General features: G+C 40.5%; 1 protein-coding gene across 6 annotated transcripts in view; it reads right to left on the bottom strand.

Annotated features, from left to right (window-relative positions):
* cacna1ha (calcium channel, voltage-dependent, T type, alpha 1H subunit a) overlaps positions 1-21,624 on the bottom strand; it is a 103,824-nt gene that overhangs the window by 49,217 nt on the left and 32,983 nt on the right. For all 6 annotated transcript variants that reach the window (XR_010910803.1, XM_067476956.1, XM_067476954.1 and 3 more), the window contains exons 3-5: positions 2,507-2,618; positions 1,509-1,642; positions 535-632 (exon numbers count right to left, since the gene is read on the bottom strand). Coding sequence is in view for 5 of the 6 variants with exons in the window: in XM_067476956.1 (XP_067333057.1) it covers positions 535-632; positions 1,509-1,642; positions 2,507-2,618 (344 nt within the window). In the remaining variant the exon portion in view is untranslated. The remainder of the gene's footprint in view (positions 1-534; positions 633-1,508; positions 1,643-2,506; positions 2,619-21,624) is intronic.

Consider the following 21,624-nt stretch of genomic DNA (forward strand, 5'->3'; position numbering starts at 1 on the left):
ACTATGACAGACAGCCTGGCTCTAAAAAAAAAAAACCTAAAAAACCAACAAAAAACAGCCTGGCCCCTCGCCTAATGTATGCTGGTTAATAATCTTGTACATTGTTATGACACCACTGTCTGGTGATGCTCTTTAGCTGTAGATTCATGGCCACTTCTGTCACAGAGCTTTTAAGAAAATGACAAACTATGTGCAAGTTGTCTGGACGTGAAACTCAAGCAAACATCAAGCCACAGATCATTGGTCAACTTGGTACAATTACATGTTTTACACGTTGGTTCGCTTTTGCACAGCTCAGTGCGAAAGTTTTTGAGCGATAATTGTTTAACATTGTTGAACATAAACTAGACAGGGAACTCATACATGTAGTATTCTTGAGATTGTTGCATGCAAGTCAAGCACTTAAAATACTATGTCACGTAATATAACACGGCCATTAATATCTGTGCTAAAATTAACTAAAATGTTAGATTTGCTATCAATGTACCAGATCATAAGCACAAAAGCAAATGCTGCTCTTAAACATGGCCTTACTTGGTACTCTGTTGATGGCCCGCAGTGGCCTGAGCACTCGAACGGTGCGGATGGCGGACAGACTGGCATTGTGGCCATCCAGAGAATACTCCATCACCCTGACAACACAGACGCCAACAGAGAAAGGCAAAGACAGAGGGTTAAGTCATTGTCTTTACTTGACACACAGACAGACATTTACACCATGAACAATCAGAACCAGAATCAGAAGTACTTTATTAAAGTCGCAAAAAAAAAAAAGGAAAAACATTAGGAAGCCTATAATGGCATCAACTCGTACTTATCATAATTACATGATATTATAAGCTCAGTTTCCTCCATAATGCAGCACTCAAACATGATCAATGTAATAATGATCAGGTAGTATTTCTAATAAATAGAAGATATCCTAATTGACTTTGACTTTTCTTCTCTGCTGTCTTTACTTATTTTGTGCTGGTTCCGATTGTTTGTTGGCTCTTTTCATCTGGCAGGTACAAGCTTCCCGTAAGATGCCCTTTAAGACGCATTTCACAATAAAAGATTTAAGTGCAACCTTCTAGTCTTATGAGATCTGATGTGGGTAGTGGTAAAGGACAGTACTTTCTCTTATGATGCATTCTTCATACCCAAGGTGGGGTTGGAATAGAAAACACAGCACACCAATGTAAAAGGGCGTCTCTATTTTGATAATGACGGGACATTTTGAGGAAAATGCACAAACAGGCTCATAACCACAGCTCCCAGCAAAAGTACATGCACCTGTACCACATGTCTTTGTCATGTGTTGCTGAATATTTATTCCTTGGTATAGAAAATTTTGGGTGTGCATGCTTGTGATTGTAGCTTGCATGCGTGCTTCTCTGACTGTTTACTTCATGTTCAACATCATAGTAATTGGAAGATTCTAAGCAGCCTGCTATTATCTAGCTGCAGATGGCAGACAAAATTGAGCAATTCATGTGCATGAGCAAAAGGCATTGTGGGATACTAACCCTGCCATGACGATGACGAAGTCAAGCTGGTTCCACTTGTCGCCAAGGTAACTATTGGAGCCAAATATTCCCAGCGCCACCATTTTGATAACCATTTCCACAGCAAAGAAAGCAAAGATACAGTCGTCCAATACCTGTCACATGTGATAGAAAACAAAGACACAGAATTCATGTGAGACAATGACAACAGTAACAACATGAAGAAAGTGCCTTCTTTGCCAAGAGAAAAAGGTCACATCCTTATTAAGTTCTCTAATCAATACAGAGTCACTTTTTGAAAGAAACTGTGGAAGTGCCAGAGGAGGCTGTCTGAAAAAAAACAATTCTTGTCTCCATTAGTCGGTTTCATCCCAGCAGGGAATAGCTCCAGCTTAGCATGGTTACGGCTGTGTCTCAATTAATTAGACATCTACCACAGCAAAAATATTGTCTGTATTTGAATGTAATGAGCACATCTCAGGATGCAGAGAGCCAACATTACTACATGAGTGAACTGAAACCAATGAAACAAGTGAGAGGAAATTTTCCATCACCATTTCTTTGCTAATTGGCCATTTCATTGCTATTGCTCTTCCAGTCAATAGACATCAACTTAATCAAAGTCAAATTGAAAGAAAATATACAATCAACTGTCATTAACCCTTTATGTCATAATCTAAATACTAGTTTGGCACGTGTTGCCCTGTAGGCATCCATACTAGAATATACCATATGACCACCAGTTCCTATCATCTGCAGATAAAGTGCAAAACTGAATTCAAATTAAAACTAATTGACCATTTGGTACTAAAAGACCTTTCAATAGACAGAATATGAGAATTCGGCTGTATGAATGATATTAAAAGATTGACTTGATATGACAGGATCAACTAATTAAAGAATAGGTTTGGGATTTGTTAAATCAGTCTAATAACATGATGATGTAGCCTCCGTGCAAAACATTTCATGAAAACAATGTGTTCACAGGCCTGAGTTTAACATTGGAGTGATGCACTTACCCGTAGAATTTGGCACCACTCCGACAGGCAGCTGACGTCTTCACAGGGCTGGAACATCCCCAGAGTCACACAGTTGAGCAGGATCACCAGCATGGACACATGCTCGAACCACGTGCAGGAAGAGGTTAAGGTTAATACACACAGGGTGTAATACGGAACTGATACCAACACAAGATGGAAGATTAAATACTTCACACACAGGAAGGAAAGGAAGTGTGTATGGCATAGTATTGTTTATTACAGGTGAGGTTCAATGATCTTCACGGAATAGGCAACAACTCAGAACAAAGATTCAAACACTTTTTATGTCTGAAACCGCACGTGCATCCAGGACAGGTACGACCAGGTGCAAGCTTGTCGAAAGGTGAAGGAAGAAGATGCTTCTCTTCAAATTATGCTGGACAATAGTTTAGTGAGAGTGTACTTGATAAAGGTCCAAAAGGACGAGGAGCGATAACAATAAGTCATTACTCTACAAAGACTCCAATCTATGGAAGTGACTATGTTCCAACATAAGCATGTGAGTAAACAAAGACCTGACAAAAACACTGGAAGCGGATGTTTGTGCCAGTCTAATGCATCTAATGGGTCTATCAATGACCCATTTGGCTGCTAATCTGCTTACAGACCATTTCATAATTTCACAAATAAACCTTTTATTGGCTCGTGGTCTACTGTGTATCCTGCTATAGTGTGCGCTGGCATTGATCAATAATGCAGAGGCAAATCCATAAGAAAGGATAGTGTATCACAGCTGCAGATGGGGATGTTGCAAATCCAATGTGTCTGTGACTATTATTTTAAAGATTGGGAAGGAAAGGAAGTAACCGAGCAAACCTTTGACATTCATCAAAAATAAGTCCTACTTTCTTGTCACAAGGAGGAAGCATAATACAAATGTCAGATGTCTCCTCTGACCTGACTAAAATGCACTTGTGAGTAATCTTCCATTTGTTTGTTTTATCCTTGCTTTATCCTTTTTGAACTACCACTGAGATTATTTATTCAGGGCAAAGTGATGCGTTCCAGAGGACACATTTTTTTTTCTCTTTCTCTCTTTTTGTCTCTTAAAGGAGCCCCAAATATCATCTGTCTACAAGGAACAAAAATACCACATTTGATGGATTGATTCGAGTCTGACTGGTTTGGTTTGTGTGCAGAACGGCAACTAATTCTGCAACTTAGTTTTTACTGACTGAACGAAATTAATCTGAAAGAAAGAACAAATCTCAAAACCCCAACATCTTTTTTTTTTCTTTTTGTCCAAACAGATAAAAATCAGGTGATTTTCTCCGCAAAGAGATTTTTTTTTTTAACAAAGGCATATGAAGACATAAAATAGGTCAGTGTAGCCGCACTCTTACAAAGAAATTAATAAATAAATCCATCCAAGTCACACTCACGTCTTGCGGTATAATGCAGCACAATAAGTTTAAAGAAGTTTAGAAAAAAAACATGTAAAGTAATAAATATGCACATCGTATAACAGTGCCCCTGCAGCTGCAATCAATTTAGAATAAGTGAGTCTCATTATCATCATGAGAGAAAATAATACACATCATGTAAATGAAAGAGTATAAAAAAAAGGATGAGTGAGACACAGGGAGAGGGTGGAACGGGAAAACAAACTGAGGAGAAATGACAAGGAAAACAAGAGCAGGATACGAACTTAACGTCTCCTTGACTAGAAACAAATTAACTAATGCTGCACATTTTCCACTTTAGTTTGAATTTTGTCTCACCGCACACACACACACACACACAAATGCAGTGATCGTGCTCTTAGTTGCAGTATCCAAGTATTCCCGAGGTGAAGTTCTGTTCTAATTATAAAAGTTAGTTCAAGCACACAATTGGTCTTTAGCGTTACTCATGCACAGAGAGACATATACAAATAAACTCACACACATAAACACAAGCATTGTGCACATATAGCATATTCAAATTGCCTTACGTTTATGTTGCACACACATACACACACACACATACAGAGAGAGAGAGTTGGGACTTACGGCTGTGATCAGGGGCCAAGATAATTTGTATCAGCAAATAAAGTTTGACCTAAAACTTTTGTCGTGCAGCGGCTGTGGAGTGGAGTAGGAAGCAGCTGTGGGCTGCTGCAGATTTTCTACACTCGTGTGTGTGTGTGAGTGTTGATGATTGATCCATTTACTGATCTTATACTGATCAGTACAGCGTAAAAAAATACAAGAAGTAGCAGAATGACGTACTGTTCTGTGTAGACGTACTGTTTGTTTAGAATATTTTAAGAGCAATGAGCATGTTGTCACACAGAAACAGGACAAAACGAAAAAATACGCGATACTTCCTCATTACAGGTTTAACTGATTTTCATTTCATTTTCATGTATTAGCCACTGACAACGGGAAAAAAAAACATTATTTGTTCTTATACAAAGACATTTGAACATTTTAGTTAGACTCATTTCACCGAAAAACAAATGTACAGAACAGAAGCAGTACAATTCTCCTTTCTCCAAGGCAACATCTGTATGCAGGCCCATTTGCACGTCTGGCAGAGAATTTCCTGAGGTCTGGCTGCCACCTGGGTCAGGCCACTTAATTAACCAAACCTCACAAGTGTGCAGTGTGCGCTGCCAAAGTACCATGTCTTTATTCGGCCCACTGACAAAGGATATTCTGTCCACTGTGAGGGAGTTTAAAGATATGGATGTGCAAATATATATGATTTACGCTCTAGATCCACTAACGCTCAGCTTGAAATCATGCTGTTGCTTAATATGGGGGGACATGTCTATCAAAAGCTCATCTGAGCAGAAAACAAATTTCACATTCTCACACTACTTAGACGTGTGCATTCTAATTTTCAATTGAGGATGTGATGCAAGTGGGTTAAAACTGTGCTGTCTGTTCTGTTTAAGGGGAAAAATGGTGTCTGACAAGGGGCCAAAATCCCATTGCTAAGTTACGCAGCAGCTGGATATTCAAGTTACGAGAAGCACTGCTACTGTGGGGAGCAAAAACGGATGTAAACCCTGCTGCTTGTTCACTGGAGACACATTAAAAAAAAAAGAATTAGACGGAGGAAATAAACCACAGGCATGAGTATTTACATTAGAGTGGGTGGGCTTTACAAAAGTGGGGATTTGTAGGTAGCAGGGAGTGTGAGATATGAGCCGTATGTTTAAGAGGCAGTTCAGTTCCAACAGGACCAGGATCATTTTAGTCAGTAATTCTGCAAAAGCAACTCTGCAGCATTAGTGCTGTTGGTTGTAGTTTATGCAACCAATCCACAAATGAGTTAGATGTGCATTTTAGCCATTACATCAGCTCACTGCGGGCCCCTCAGGGGAGCTGCAATAAAACACCGTGTTAAGTTACTGTGTTGTTTCTAGTATTATTACAAAGGAAAGAGAAAAAAAAATCATATTCACTCACATGGAAAATGCTGTGAGCTATTCAATACACACAGAAATAAACACAGGTTGATCCTTAATTCCTTCACAGATTATTTAGTAATCTGCAGAATAATTAACAAAGGGGATTGGAATATTCAGTGTATTTCTCTGTGTCTTTCTCATCTTAGTCTGTGCAGCTCTGCGTATTCTAATTCCTTTGTAATCTCTGCAGTCGACACCTCCCGAGCCCCCTTCTGTCTTCCGCCTTCCTCACACACACACACAAATACATACATAGCTGTATGAACGCACAGACGCGAACATTTATGTGCAAGTTCTCAAAGTCAATCCAGGACGTCACCACGAGAGCTCAGCATGTGGACCGGTTTGCAGTAAATGTAAAACAAGGATTCTGGTGTTTGTGACACACACACACAAAAGCTTAAATGATGAAGTGCAGTTACATTTGCACTATGCCGCTCCACTATAAGCAAGATCCAATGACTGTGTTTCCTTCCCTGGCAGCGTCAAATCTAGGCCGGGCACACAATGCTCCTGGTGTCACGTCATTGGTCGATTTCTACCTCAGCACACTGAGTAAAAGAAATAAGCTCTGTATCATGTCAGAGCTCTCACACTGGACAAAATCGGCTCATCGTCATTATTGTACAGATGTAGAGTTAACTTTAACCCATTGTTGTTAACTTATACCAAAATATCTCAAATATATTGTTTTCAGTAAAAACCATCTACAATATGCTACAGAATAGAACCAAAACCGCTGCATACAGAATTGCTCACGTCAAGATCCCTTTAACATGCTGTATATTTGTGATTGTTTGTGTAGAGTGTGAAAGTTTTGCTGCTGATTTGCATCTTTCTGCCATGAAACGCCTTCTGCTGGCATCTTTCCAAACAATGCAGGTCAGTCAAGCAGCAGTCAGTCCGGAGCCCAACCTAACCTGGTCCCTAACGCCCATGTTTTTAGTGGCAGGGGAAACTGGGGGAAACACGGTTCGATTCCTCTTGCTGCAAGGCAAGAGCGGTAACCACTCTTCCGCCGCGCTGCTCCCGCAACAATGCATTGCCATCCCATTAAAACTTGGGATGGCATATGAAGATCTGTCTATATGTGCAGATAGAAGCCGATCCTTTGACAGTATGCACAACAATATTTGGAGGACGGTTGTGTGGATTGGTTCTCTAAATTTCAGATTAACGTCCATTGCTGAGTTTGCCATGCACGGCTGCCACCAGCTGAGCACACAAACTTTTATTCTCCCTTGTCTTTGCCTTCTCCTTCTCTCCCTCTCTCTTCCTTCACCCTAACACAACAAAGCTGTGTGACAGCGTTTCACCTTTCTACGCCCTCACTCTCTGCCACTCCACGTCTCCATGATGCAACCAATTTTTACCTGTCAAAGTTTTAAATCCACCTCTCTCTCCATTTCTGTCAGTCGTCATTTTAGTGCTGCATGACTCAACCCTCCTCCACCCCATCGCCCTTCAGCTTCCTGGATCTGTATTACTCGGACACAGCATTATGCTCCTCAGTCTGCTCCATATACGTCAAAATCAGGCCTTCATCCCTGCTTCCCGTTGCCCTTGGCGTCTCCCAGGTTGGGGTCAGCTACATGTGTCCACACAAATTTGATTAGAGCGTGTAAAATGTTCTCATTGATGAATCTTCTATTAAAATTTTAGCCTCACGAGTCCAAATCTAAACACGCGAATTAAACTGCCACATTTATGGAAGCTATACTACCAAAGATTAATTTTGAAGCCTTGTGCCTTCTGCCTTGCTGACTTCTCAGAAACAACTCACGACAGACAGGGTGTATGTATTTATCTACTGCAGGGCTTAGGTTGGGAAGCAGATGCAGTAAGTTCAGCGGCACTTCTCAGGAATTTTGGTGAATGACTGCTGGGTCTACACAGCGAGGCATAGACAATTCATTTAGCATTTCTTCCAGTGAAAATTAAAAACACCAGGGTGCCAAAAGCACTTTTTATTGACTGGATTTATGGTTCTCACTATCCCCTTAGCTCCTCCATTCTAATTACAGTGTTCTTATGAGGGCACCATATAATGTACTGGAGGTCTACTGCAGCAATTTGCTATTTTGCTCAAGGGCAACAGTAATTTAAAATATACTTTATGCATTTGTAGGAGTGTTGAACGAGATGTCAGCTCGCAAGCGTATCGCCACGCGTGGAAATGAAGGAGAAAGCAAGCTACACTATAGTGGATGGTGGAAAGCTTGTGGAAACGACTGATATATGAGGCATCGCTTCGATTTGTCAACCCCAAAGGTGATGAGTCAGTGTCTATCTACAGCATCTGCCGTGCAAATATGTAATCCTTTCAAGGTAAACAGGAGACAAATATTACAATGCGATATTAAGTGTTTGTATAATCCTATTAAATTCATACCACACTGTCATAACAAAATCTAACACCCTACAACTGACTGTGATAACATTTTCATTCACAAAGTGAACACAGCACTAACCACTTTGCTCTTATAGTCAAGGTGCACAATGTTTTGTAGGTTGTTTCCCCCCCCCCCCCGCGCCCCCCTTACTTGGACTGCACCTGTCCATGGTCAGAAAGGGCTTTAGTAGCATTGTGCTTACTCACCCAAACCCGCCCACACACCTGTTTAGACACAAGTGGCTGCTGATGCAAAGCAACAGCTATTTCTCTGCACAGCCTCTTAGGCACAGAGGCCTGAACACACACACACACACACACACTCACACACAGTCAAGCCCACTTCACAATGCATACAACGCGTCAAGCCCACTTCAGTTGAGCTGTCATGTTGGGGCCCGTGCGTCCTCCAGCACAGGGAGGAGAATGGGTGGGTGGGTGCATCAAACAGCAAAAGAGCACTGGAGCAGTACAAAGAGATGTCCAGTTGTTTCCCATCACGACCGTTCATCCACGGTCAGCATATTGTTAAAAACATCTGAAAACTCACTTTGGTTTAATCAAATTAAAGCCATATTGTGAGCTGTTAACATCCCTTTCTTCCACCGTTCTGACTTCCTCTTCAGTTTTTCTCAGCCCCAGGGTCCTGCAGTGTTAAGTCTGAGCTCACAAGCAGAACTTATCCCTAGCTGCTCTACGGATTAGCTCTCTTTGTTCTGCAATGAGCTACAAATTTAGTTTGTCCTGTCTCGTTGCCGCCTCTTCCCTTCGCACAACTTGTTTCTGCTCTAACAAGCTGTTGTGATGCCATGAGATGACAGTTGATGCCATCAGGCTTTCATTCCTACATTTCATTATTTTGTACTATACTACCAGTGTCTTCAGGAAATATAGCTTTTAAGAATGTCCTTAACAGATGCCATCGGTCACACATCAAAGAGCCTCACTCTCTCCGCCTGAAGCGTATTGACTGCTACACTCTTGAATAAGGTGAAATTTCCTGTCCAAAGCAAATGCATTTCACCCTGTCTGTTGCCCTGTGTGTTGCCCCGTTCTTTCAAATTTGGAGCTAAAGGAGACGTAATTAGTCTAAGCGTTAGAGGTTCACGTCAGCTCTACCGTGGAGAATGACGGCTTGAGGGAAGCAAGTCTATGCATCGGCACACACGAAGGACAAATGTCTGCAACATTGCTGAAGAAGTGCAAGTGGTTTGTCCACTCATAAGACACGAGCAGCTGCTTTAATATTGTTCTGCCAATAATTCGTCGTTCCCATCAATTTTATCCCTGACCTATGCAAGTATATGAGAAGATGTGCTGTCAGATATTTCCTTTGTAAACTTTAATGTGTACAGTTGCTGAGCCTTCATTTTATCATAGTGCAGAAACACAGATCTCGTGCTCCGTTCCTGTAAATAAGGTTAACTCCCTCCTTAGTCCTCCTTCCCCCTCCTCGATGCATTTTTCATCTCATCCTCCTCCCGTCCTTTCTCGTACCTTCTCTCTCTTATTCTTGATATCTCTATAAGTTCCACCATCTATCTCTTCTCGAAGCCTATCACCTCCTTGCTTTCAGATCCCAGCATGGCCCTTCCACAAACATCCTCTTCCATCTTCTTTTGCAATCTAGTCCTCACAACTCCCCCCCGTTGTTCATGCTCCAGTCCATCCCTCTGTCATTAGAGCTGATCCCATCCAATGTAATTTACATTTACATTTAGTCATTTAGCAGCTGTAATAACCTAATCACACTCTTTACTCAGTTCGATCATCAAAGCAGTAGTGTGTGTGTGTGTGTGTACAATTAGTAAAAAAATAAATGCATGTGTAAGTTTATTTTAGTTGGCATGATGAGAATAACAACTTACTAATTATTTCTATTAACTGCAGTGTCCTTTGTCATTTCCGAATCTGCTTTGTATATTACTTATATGTACTGGCTGGTATCTTCCGAACAGTGGAATATATATTTTCAAAAGTCAACATGATCCAAAGAGTCATGGGGAGGAGGAAGCTAAATAGCTACTACAGCAAAGGACTTTAGTACCAGGGGTCAGGGTTTGTTTGGGGTACTCATACATGATTTCTGCTTGACGTTGTATTCTGGCGTCTACTGAAATAGTTTCAAAAACTCGTATTTTTTCTTCTAATGGACCCGTTCCAGTGGCAACAAAAACAAATCTTGACTGGGAGTGTCAACTTTTAAACTACAACCGCATGTTCAAACCAAAACCAGACATGCTCCCCGCTCCTCTCTGCTGCTCTTTATGCAATAAATCCCAAAATGGTGTCATGACTGGTATATCTACATACTATTTGTTTTAGGAAAACGTACCAATTTTAGGCTGTTTGAGAAAACAGTCATCTGTGAAGTGCCACAAACAGCTGACTTTGGTGGGGTAAGGCTGTTTGTCCCAGTCTTTCCCGAAAGTGCCGATGTTGCTTATCACAGCAAATAATTCCGCCCATCTTCTGCGCGGTCTTGCAAAAATCAATAAAAAAATAAATAAAAAATAAAAAAAGTGACGTTGCAAAATCATTTTAGGTTCCCTGGTAAATGGTCATTTATATTTTTTTGTTCATACTTGGCCTTGCAAAAAGCTTCAGCTAAGTTGGTAGAGAGTCATCTATAGGTTGACATATTTTTAGGTTGCATGATTAAAACTTAATATGCTATATATCTTTTGAAACTGTTGTCAAACATGATAGCTTCCTGAATAAACTATGTATTGTCCCTGGGTTGGAGACTAGTACTTTACATACTACACCATAATAGTTATCAAGTACATATGTATTATAATATAAATATCACATGTTCATTATCACAATTTTGTCTCAAAAGGGCCATAAATCCTGCACACACAGGGGTGTTGCCTATGTTTACACCCCTAATTTAGAAAATAACTTATTTAAAACACAATATTTTGTATAAACGTCACAGTCTCTGTTGCTATGATACTGGTTTTGATATTCAAGTCTATTTTTACATTTTAATTTCAGAAGAATCTTTACTTTGTTTGTTTTTCTTGATCTTTATTCACCAGTAATTCCATATGTGAAATTAAATCTGTTGTGCCATGCATTACATCACTAGACACTATTTAAACCTTTCAGCTATGTATTTATTGATGAGCAAACCTCCGAGGAACTTGCTGCCACTTCAGCCAATCTGCAGCTATGAAGAGTTTTGCTGGGTTCAGAGATCCGGCTGTCATCCCACCACAGACCATCGCAGGCTGTTTCTCCTCCTTCCCTTATCCCTCCATTCACTGTTAATGAAGCCCCTGTTAAGTTCCCTGTATGCTGACCTGTCTTCCTTCTTGCCCTCTATTGCTGACCTCAAAACTGTGTTGTGCATTTGTGCTCTAACCAAAATCTGCCCTTCCTCCTCGTGATGTTTGTCCTTTCCCTTCCTCTCGTCTCCGTCGAGGCATCTCGTCCGCATCCTATTTGCCTCCTAGTCATCTCTGTCTTTCAGTGTGGCAGTGGACTGCTTCCAATGCAGATTTCGATTCCATGTTTGATCGGGATGAGTGTTCATTTATTTCACCATCTGTCCGAGATAACAGTCACACACACACTCTACCATTACATTAAAACATAAAAAGACTCTTTCCTGCCGTGGTCACAACTTTAAGAATTTCTGCCACAGGAATGACTAGTTTCAGAGTTGTGTGTGCGTGTGGATGTGTGTGTCTGCATGTGTGAACTCCAGATCTGCTCATCTCAGTGAAGTCCCTGAAGACGGCACGATTCCGAAACAGAAACTCATAAATCAGCCTGTCCCTGAACTCGCTTCTCTCTCTATCTCTCCTCTTCCCTCTTTCATCTCTCCATCCCTCCTCCTCCAACACCCCCGAGAGGAGGCTGAGGCAGCAGTGACGCAGTTACACAAGGATTCCCTCCATCTCTCTGTTACAGTCTCTCTGCTCTGCATGCGCTTTCATCTCCCACTTATTTCTACAGCCTTTTTAATATTTCATGTTGGTGGCAGGTTACTGTTCATGCTGAAATGTGTTCTGTGCAACTTTACATGTACTACCCGCGTTTATTGTATTCAACTATTTTCTGTTTCTCTCTGATGTCTGTTCCAAAGCAGTAAGAAAAGAATTGCGTGCCAGTAACAAAAAAGCTTAGTCTTTTTCAGCCCAGGAAAACACAAACAGTTTAGACAAGTGTTTGTTCTCGGCAGTGCGGCGATGTGCAGGTGGTGCTCTGAACATATCCTGACACACAACACACCTGAATCAAAGGCAACCCAAGGTGATATTCTATTTTCTATGCCACCTGTCCCATCAGATGTATGTAGAACCTGTGTGCAGGTGTGTGCGTGTGTCGCAACATGTCAAATAGGAAAAAAGGGAGGACAGAAGAGACAGTGGCGGAGACAGAGAGAGCCCTAAATAGATCAGTTGCATCTAGTGGGGCCTGGCCTTATCCCTGCACTGGCTCACACACACACACACACACATCAGGCTAACCAACATGCCTGAAATGGTTCAGGTCTTTTACCCAACACGTGTTGAAGAAGGACCACACACAGCAAGTTGGAATCATCCCATTATAAAGATTACGTCTGTTACAGTCTATATTTTCCAACTTAAAAAAAAAATCCTGTGTGAAGACCCAAGTCAACAGTGAACTGAAGACTTACCAATGCTTTCGTGAAAATAGTACCCAGAAAACGCACCCTGCTTGAACTGCCAGCTGTTTTAAGAAAACCCCACACTTCACAATGGATGTACAGTGGAAAATGGACATCCAGTACTTTTTTATTTTTCTTTAGCTGCCAATAATGGAGGTTTTTGTTACACTTTTAAGACGAGTGGCCAATTATGCAGTTTCCAAAAATATCGCCGACTGGGACATATCGGAACTGTCAGAAATAACAAGTGCAAAGTCGGCGTAAACAGGTTTTCACACTTGACCGAGTAGTATCCTTAATTTATTCCTTAGATCCTAGATCCAAGCGTAGGGCTTCAAGATCTTTAGGAAACCGTCAGCTGGTAGAACCTCTGGCCAGAAGCAACAAGGGAGAAGCTGTTTTTAGATACTGTGATATAAACAGGTAGCACCAACTTCCTGATGATGATGTTAATAGTGCCCCCAACACAAGCCACTTTTAAAGCTAAAATAAAAAACTGTATTTCCTCTATGGCATGCATTCACCCTGGTATTATTTCGAGGAGCTTATGCAGTGTTACATTTATTTGTATCAAGAGCTCTATTGTATTTATCACCCAGATACATTTGTGAAAATGATGCCGTGCTCACTTAACTAGCCGCTTACAATTTGAGCCCAATGGATCCTGGAATTTCCATCTTCAAATAGGCCGTTGCCATTAGCTCCGTTGATGGAAATCCAGGTGAGTCGGTATGTTCAGGTAGTCAGCTACTCATTGCAAGATAAGGCTGAATGACTTGTTGCAACTGCAGTAATCATCAAATCATGGGCTCTTGCCTAATCTTTGTGCGTAGTTAGATCCAGGCGGTGACTTTTGTGTGGGACAGGCAGTGTCGATTTTGTCTGTTTATGATTTACACGTTGTGTATTCGCATTTTATTTTCATTTGGTGTATTTTTTTCCATTGACCTCATTTCTTTCTCCCTTAACTTATGTTATTCTAGTTTTTACTAGTTATTGATTTTAAATAATATTAATTGTTTTTATGTTATGTTTTATTCGCTTGTCTAGTTAAAGCACTTTAAATTGCCTCGCTTTTTGAAATGGGCTTTATAAAAAAAAAGCTGCCTTGCTCTGCCCATTCCTTGTTAAAACTCATGTACATAAATAAAACGTGTATTTATTAAAAAGAATGCACTTTTTTAGACTATACTTGTGACACAATTATAAATATATAAAGTATGTGTTGTATAAGGCCTAATGCACTTTGGGCAGAGTGCAACAAACAGGAAAGTCGCTAAGTGCTTAGAGAAGGATTCACACAGGTTTGGGTCATATTTGACACCTTATAGCCCGATACCATCTGTTCACTGGGATATAAGGAGTTTACATAGTGTATAAATATGAAGCCCTCCAGGCCTGTATAAATTATATTGTGGGTGTATCTTAATGGTGACAACAAGCAAACCGTGCGAGACTTTTAGACATAAACATCCTGACTGATTATAGCGATTAGGAAGGGCCACTTTCATCATGTATGGTATTCTCTCTTGGACTCTCTGACACAGTTTCGACAGGATTCTGGTTGCTAAGTAACCAACCGCAGTCCGAGGATTCCAGAGAACTGTCCACAGAGAGAAAAGAGGGAGGAGAGTTAAGGACATGAAGGTGCGGTGTTTCGTATCTCTTGTCTGCATTTTGGCCACCGTGTTTGAATGGTAAATCTCCGCTTATATAGCGCTTTCTTTTTTTTTTTAACATTTCCTTTGATCATTTCCCGTGTGTTTTCTCCTCTTTTCACTGTCTTTTCTTTTGTTCCTCCACCCCACCCTCCAATCTATCCTCTTTCTCCTCCTATCTAAACTAGTCTCACACTCCATATTGTCAAGGGAGAGAGAAGTGGAAAATTATTTTCTCTGCTCTTCTGACTACTTCATGCACACCCGTGCCACGTGTCATGTCATTTGAGAATAATCCATTAAATATGAATTACTGTATAGTCTGCTCACATATGCATGCATTCTTCTATTAATCCTGTTAAGCTGGTATGTTAATGTTCCTGAGGACCATTTATCTAAATCACATCAACTCCATTTAGAGTAAGGCTGGAGGGTTTGTAAAACTGTACAAGTGTTCCGCCAATCGTCCAGTTAACTTGCAGCAGTGTTTCAGCACTTTGGTCAATTCTTTGTTAGGGAGCCTCTTGGGGCTCCAGAGGAGCATAGTGCTGACCCCACAGTATCATTTTTACTGCTATAGTGTGTTTAATAGATGAGTCCTGCTGGCTGCTTCAGTGTTTGTAGGATTACACAGACAAATAGAAAAAAAGAAGAAAGAAAAATGCTGCATTTATTACAGTGCTATATCTGCAGAGGCAAATTTGATGTTATTATTATATATTAGCAACCCAGTGATAATGCATGTACGGCACAGTTCCTCCACTAAACTAAAATATGCCTCACAATTGAAAGACATGTGCTTATGTAAGCCAAATTATACAACCAAATGGAAAGAAATGTGCAGAAAACAAAATCGAAAAAACTGCATAGTTACTGTTTGCAGGGTAGATGGTAAAATGAGTTACTACACGGGAAACAAATGTGAAGCAACCTTGAGGATTTCATACTTATTTCAGAAAACTAATAAAATGACTAATTACAAAGAATGAGATTCGATAAGATTCAACGAAAAAGAACGGAAAGAAGTATGTGCAAAGCAGAATATGTGTGTTTGTTGTCTCATTTTATGTCTGTTTGTGGAGGCTTCAGTTAAGTCCATTATGGGTCATTTTGCACCTCCTTTGGATAGTTTCAAGTCATTGTTCAAAATTTTGGAGGCTTTTACATGTTTCTGTGATCGGTGCACAGCTCTTTGGGGTCATTATGTGTATTTTAACTGAGCTCTCTTAAAAACTAAATTTGAACAGCAACCTCAGAGGCTCTCCCATGGCCCCTTCTGACCTCTCAGAGCCCTGGGCCTGTGCCCGCTGGGCCTGCCCACTAGTTCATCCATGTGTTTAGAAGTAGCAACAGCGGAGTGCCGAAAAGTATTTTTTTTACATTCCATAGAAACAAACACACACAAAATCTACTTTCCTACACACACACACACACACAAAACAATCTATAGCAACGCAGGGATCACTGCAATTTGCACAGGCTGTTTTATAGTTCTACAGTATTCTTGGCTTTTGGTAGAAGAAGTTGTTGCAGGACAAGGGCCTGGATGTCAAACAGGTTTTAACACACACTCACTAATCCTAAATTTTATCCAAGATAAGCTCTTCAAATACTTTAAAATCTAATATTTTATCAAACAAAAGAAAAGAAGATAAATAAAAATGTCTTTCTATTTGTCCTGCAGGGGGACTGATGCTGGATACATAGCAAATACAACTAAAATGCTTTACCTACTGCTATGTTGTGAAGTGACAAATGAACATTGCACATACAAGCCCCTCTACAGAAACCAAACCAAAAGGTCAAAGCCTATTGGTTTCTTTTCTCTCGTCGACCAGATGGCATCATGCCCTGCTCTGCCTGGCAGCATATGGGCATCTGGACACAACCCAGGCCATGAGGTACACACACATGCACTCACTCACAGATATATATACCACAACAGTCAAAACATATGCTTATCCATGTATATGTAAATAAAGATAATATAAAAGGATCTAAATCTATATTCATATTGCAATAATGTAGTAATTGTGGATCCATCCCACTCACAAATAACAACATATGGAACCATTAGTAAATTCAAACAAACATACCAGGTGTCCAACACACAAAACACACTCATTTACATTACAGCATCCAAATTAGTACACACAATCTGTGTCAAAATGTGTGTGTGTGTTCAGGAATACTACATTGTATCTGTATGTACATCCCTGTGTGTGTGTGTGTGTGTGTGTGTGCGTGTGTGTGAGAGAGCTGATTCTTCCCAGCTTGTCCAGGAAGCTCATCTTATATACTGGCTACAGCTAGTAGCAAAAATAAATAAATATATAAATTGACCTTCAGTTAAACCAGACAGCTTCACCCTTCAAGACATAAAGGACTTGATATTATGTACCATTTGTAGCAATAGCATCATAATTATTTTTGTTTAAAAAGGATTTTTTTTTTTTTTTTTTGGTAATAAGAGAACCATCACTTGTAAATATGAGATACGGGACGTTTCAGGACCTGCCTCAGATGAATCAGGTTTCTTAAGATGTCTTCATTATCACAGTAGTTCTGTGATAGTTTTCAATACTCTGTAGCAAAACAGAACTGCTGCTAGATAATGGTGATGGGGAAAGACATACAGTTACTGTTTCAAGCATTTTCTGGCACTTTATTCAAAATCCCAGCACATTTCAGACCTTGAAATGACAGCATTAAGGATTTCAAGCACCCATACGAACCCTGCACAGTCGATGTAGCAAAGGCAGCCTCTTTGTTTTAGTCAATCTGGGACTTTAGCCAGAATTTGCTCTCTTGGATCAGAACAGACTGTTAGTAATAAAGCACTCAGTCGTCCATCCTTTGTGCTTTGTGATTAGCATTTCCTAATGAATGTAAGTAAAGTTAATGTCATGTCTTTCTTTTTGAAAAAGAAAGTGTAAGGTACCGTATAATATCTGATTAGTCAATATTCTGGTGCATTAAAGCAAATAATTTGTGGACATTGACTAGTAGCATGCTTTGTTATAAATAAGCCATTTTCTATTCTCATATTATTAATCTCTATGCCGTTTGTGGCGCAATCTGCTTCTTGTGCATGATATAGTGCCTGTTGGTTTCCAGTTCCAGTTTTCAATGACCACACAGGCGGTTGATATTTTCACACCCGCTGTAGTTTAGTACGTGATATGAAGTGGAACTGCTGCAACAACTGGTTAACAAACTGACGCATGCATTTAATACACTTAAATCCCTGAATTATGCCCCCCCTCCCCAACACACACACACACACCAAATACTGCACATATATAAACAAATGCATTGGTTTTCAATAAGCTGATGTTGTACAAACACAAATCCAATTCCAAGCAGACATTAGACTCAAATCGATAAGCAACACAAATTCAGTTAAAGAAAGTAAATACAGAATTACTAGAAGCCATTAAAAATTCCGAATCAAGTGCAATATGTAGCTCTGGAAAATGCCTAATAGCGATTACGGCAAAGACGCTGAGCACAACAATAAACACTATACTGGACCCTGCTCTGCCCATTAAAAGCAACATTAAACCACACATTTAGTTCAGTTCCCTCTTTCTTTGTGTACTGCAGCTGAGTCACAATTAAAAATATCAAACACTTAGTCTGGCAGGAGTGTGTGCCAGAACTTACAAGTGAAACAATAAGCAACCACTGCAATCTTGGCAAGTGTGTTTACTGTACAGTGTGACTACAAATGGGTGCCATCCACTTTCACTTCTCCTGTACCAAGAAGCAGGGATTAATGAAGCCCCCCCCCCCCCTTATCTCAAGTACATGCAAAGAGTGATTCCAACAGAGGTACTTAAAGATGACATTTGTCTTCTTTCAAGCAAACTTTTAGGCTCCTTGTTTATCCTTTGGGAACTTAGAGCTGAAGGACTAGAGAGGGGGGGGGGGACAGCGAGCAAGAGATTAAAAGGTGGATTATTAGGAAGACTGACAGGAAAACAAGAGGGACTGCAGAGAGATAAAATAGGTAAAAGAAAACCGCAAGAATAGAAAATATGAGGGGAAAGAGCCTTTTAACATCAATTGGTGCCACAAAAAGTCTCGTCTCACACGCAAACACACACACGTGCACAAACACACACCCACACACACAGACCAATAACTCCTCTTCGCTGCACTTATCCTCGGCACACAAACGTAAACAAACAAATGCACCCACCTACACACACACACACAGACCGCCAAAATCATCAACCGACAGATTGGTGAATACCCCCCCACTCGCTTTCCTTTAAAACCTAAAATCTAAAACGACACAACAACTTCCTTCGTTAGAGTCTGCTCCAAATCGCCTCTTTCACTGAGTGCCAGACGAGAGGGCAGGAGGAAGAGGGACGGACTGCGGAGAAAAGACGGAGAAACACAAAATGGAGATCAGGGACAGCTAAATCGAGAGAAAGAGTAATTGAATTTGTTTCCATATTTTCAGGTCATGTTACCATAGGAACAGCACATCCTTTAGAGCACACACACAAACAAACTCTGTTCTTCTTTTTTTGCAGAGTCCGTGGTTTGCTCCCCCATTCCAGAGGGTGTTACATAACAGCAAAATAAATTCTTCACAGTCTATTGGTAGTGGTGGTGGAGTGGTGCCCTGGAGGAAACCGAAGCAGATGACCGTGCTTATGATTATTATTTAATAATTGCAATGAATTCATTTAAAGTGTGCTCCAGTTTCCTCTTGGGCTCCACTGCATAACCCTTTAGATCTATAGTGAACTGTCCTCTGATGGCATTGGTTTACAGGCTGAAGAGCAAGATGGAGAACTGCACTCTGTGATTGCTGTGTCTTCATTTACAAGTCCTTCCAGAATTGTTGCAGCCTAAAATGTCAAATTTCTTAAAAATGGTAAAGTATGTTGCAAAGTTTTCAAATTGCAAATGATGTTTGTATTCTTTTCTTAAGAAAAGCAATAATGTGGAGTCTGAATTTAAAGGGAGGCGTCTTCCTAAGTGACCCTTCACTCGGATGTACTTCACTTTGCAGATCTACAGACCTGGACAAAACAGTTAGAGGAAGGAATAGAGGAAGAAAAAAAAAAAAAGAAAAAAAAAGAAAAACTCCCAACAAGTAAAAATGCTTCGGACGTTTTTTAAAGAAAAGTGTTGCTTTTGTTCATTTTTTGTAAAAGGCTCCCAACCATTTCTTCCATCTCTGTTAATATGTACACAGTTTGTAATTACAAAGAGTTTTTAAAAAATTCATATTCTATTTTTTCACACTGGGCTCACCCTGAATCTCAATTTAAGGTACATAAGTGAAAAAAGCAGAATGTCTCTTCCTGTCTGTATTTTTCATTTTGGTTTTAAATTCCAACCTGACTTTTCAATTCTGACAGCTGACAAGGGGTTTGGATATCATGGTACGGTTCCTATAATTACGCTTACTCAGACTACCTCAAATAGTAGGTTGTGACACCTTTGCTCCTGCTATGTGGAGACTGTTGGTGATGTAACTGACAGCTGTTTTTCCACATCTCTCAATACTTGTGTCACGAGCTGTTTTCCTTCACAAACCCATTATGTGTATGTTGCTTAGTAAACCAGTGGGTTCCCTCTTTTTCCAAGACATTCCCAGGTGTTGTATTGACAGTAATTCACGCATGATAATGAATTTTTGTTGCCTTAACATGAAGTTGTACCGTAAGTTTTAAAAAATGGAAAATCATGAATCCTCGGCTACCACATTGCGATTATTAGTTATTATCCAAAGCGACTTACAAGTGGCACACACTAGGGACAAGTCTGGGGTCCAGTGTCTCGTCCGGGGACACTTCGACATTTAGCCAAGAGGACAAGGGGAGCCAAGGGGATTGAACCGCTTACCCTGTGGCTCTACCAACTGAGCGACAGCCAGCTCACCGTAATTCACATTGTGAGGCCATTGCTATTGCTACATGCTATTATTCCACACTGACAAAAAAGTCGAGACGAGTCCATCCACCGTGCACAGGTTGCTAGTCTATCGCACGCTGAAGAGTCAGCTAGAGCAGACAATTCAGAGTCACCAACTGACCTGAATGCAAGCACCTGGACTGTAAGAGGTATCCAGAGTACCTTGAGGAAACCCACGTAAGCACAGGAAGAACATGGAACCCTCACAGAGAAAAGCCCCCCAGGAGAAAAGTTCTTTTGAATAAATTAAACATTTTCAACTATTATTTTAAGTGCTAGGACATGGTAATTAGCGTAATTCACAAACCTTTGAAAGTAAAATGGACTTTAAAATGTAATTAATGAGTATGGCAGATTGTGGGCATATGGTCTGTTTTCACTCATCTCAAATACAAGTGTTGTTGTCACTTATTTAGCAGGAGGGAGCAGAACTACATCGGTGTTCCAGTATGTGTGTGTGTGTGTGTGTGTGTGTGCCGCTGTAACTTAGAGAAAAACCTGCCGGATGGTTAGTCGGCTTTTACACCTGAATCTATGACACAGCATGTTTTGAACCAATCAGTACAACTGCCACAACAAATTATCATTATTCAAAGGTTCCCAGAACTTTGGTGACATCGTGGATCCAAATAGAGCAGAAAATCCGGCTGGCATTAGTTAAAGTATTCTGATGTTATTTATTTATGATTGAGAGAATAGTTGTCCTGCCGTGTCCTGCCGTTAGACACATCCCTAACCTGTGTGGTACACCTCCAGAGCTACACATGGCTGACTGCACACCGACCAGAGGTCCACAACCTTTTCACAGCGCAGCCAAAGGAGAGTGGGCAGGACTTTTCACTGGGTTTTATTTTTAGCTGAGGCAGCATGAGACACAGGAGACTAGCTTTGGTGGGATTTGATCCAAAGAAAGCGGAGGTTTGTACTCGCATCCAAACTCTCCTCACGGCATGAAAACAACAGTAAATGTAAACAGAGGAGAAAAGAATATGTTAATGTGGAGAAGCCCTTTAACACACGCCTTTCTAATCACATTCACAGATAATAGCATAATGTTTCAGC

This window comes from Channa argus, chromosome 15, assembly GCF_033026475.1.
Source record: "Channa argus isolate prfri chromosome 15, Channa argus male v1.0, whole genome shotgun sequence".
NCBI lineage: Eukaryota > Metazoa > Chordata > Actinopteri > Anabantiformes > Channidae > Channa > Channa argus.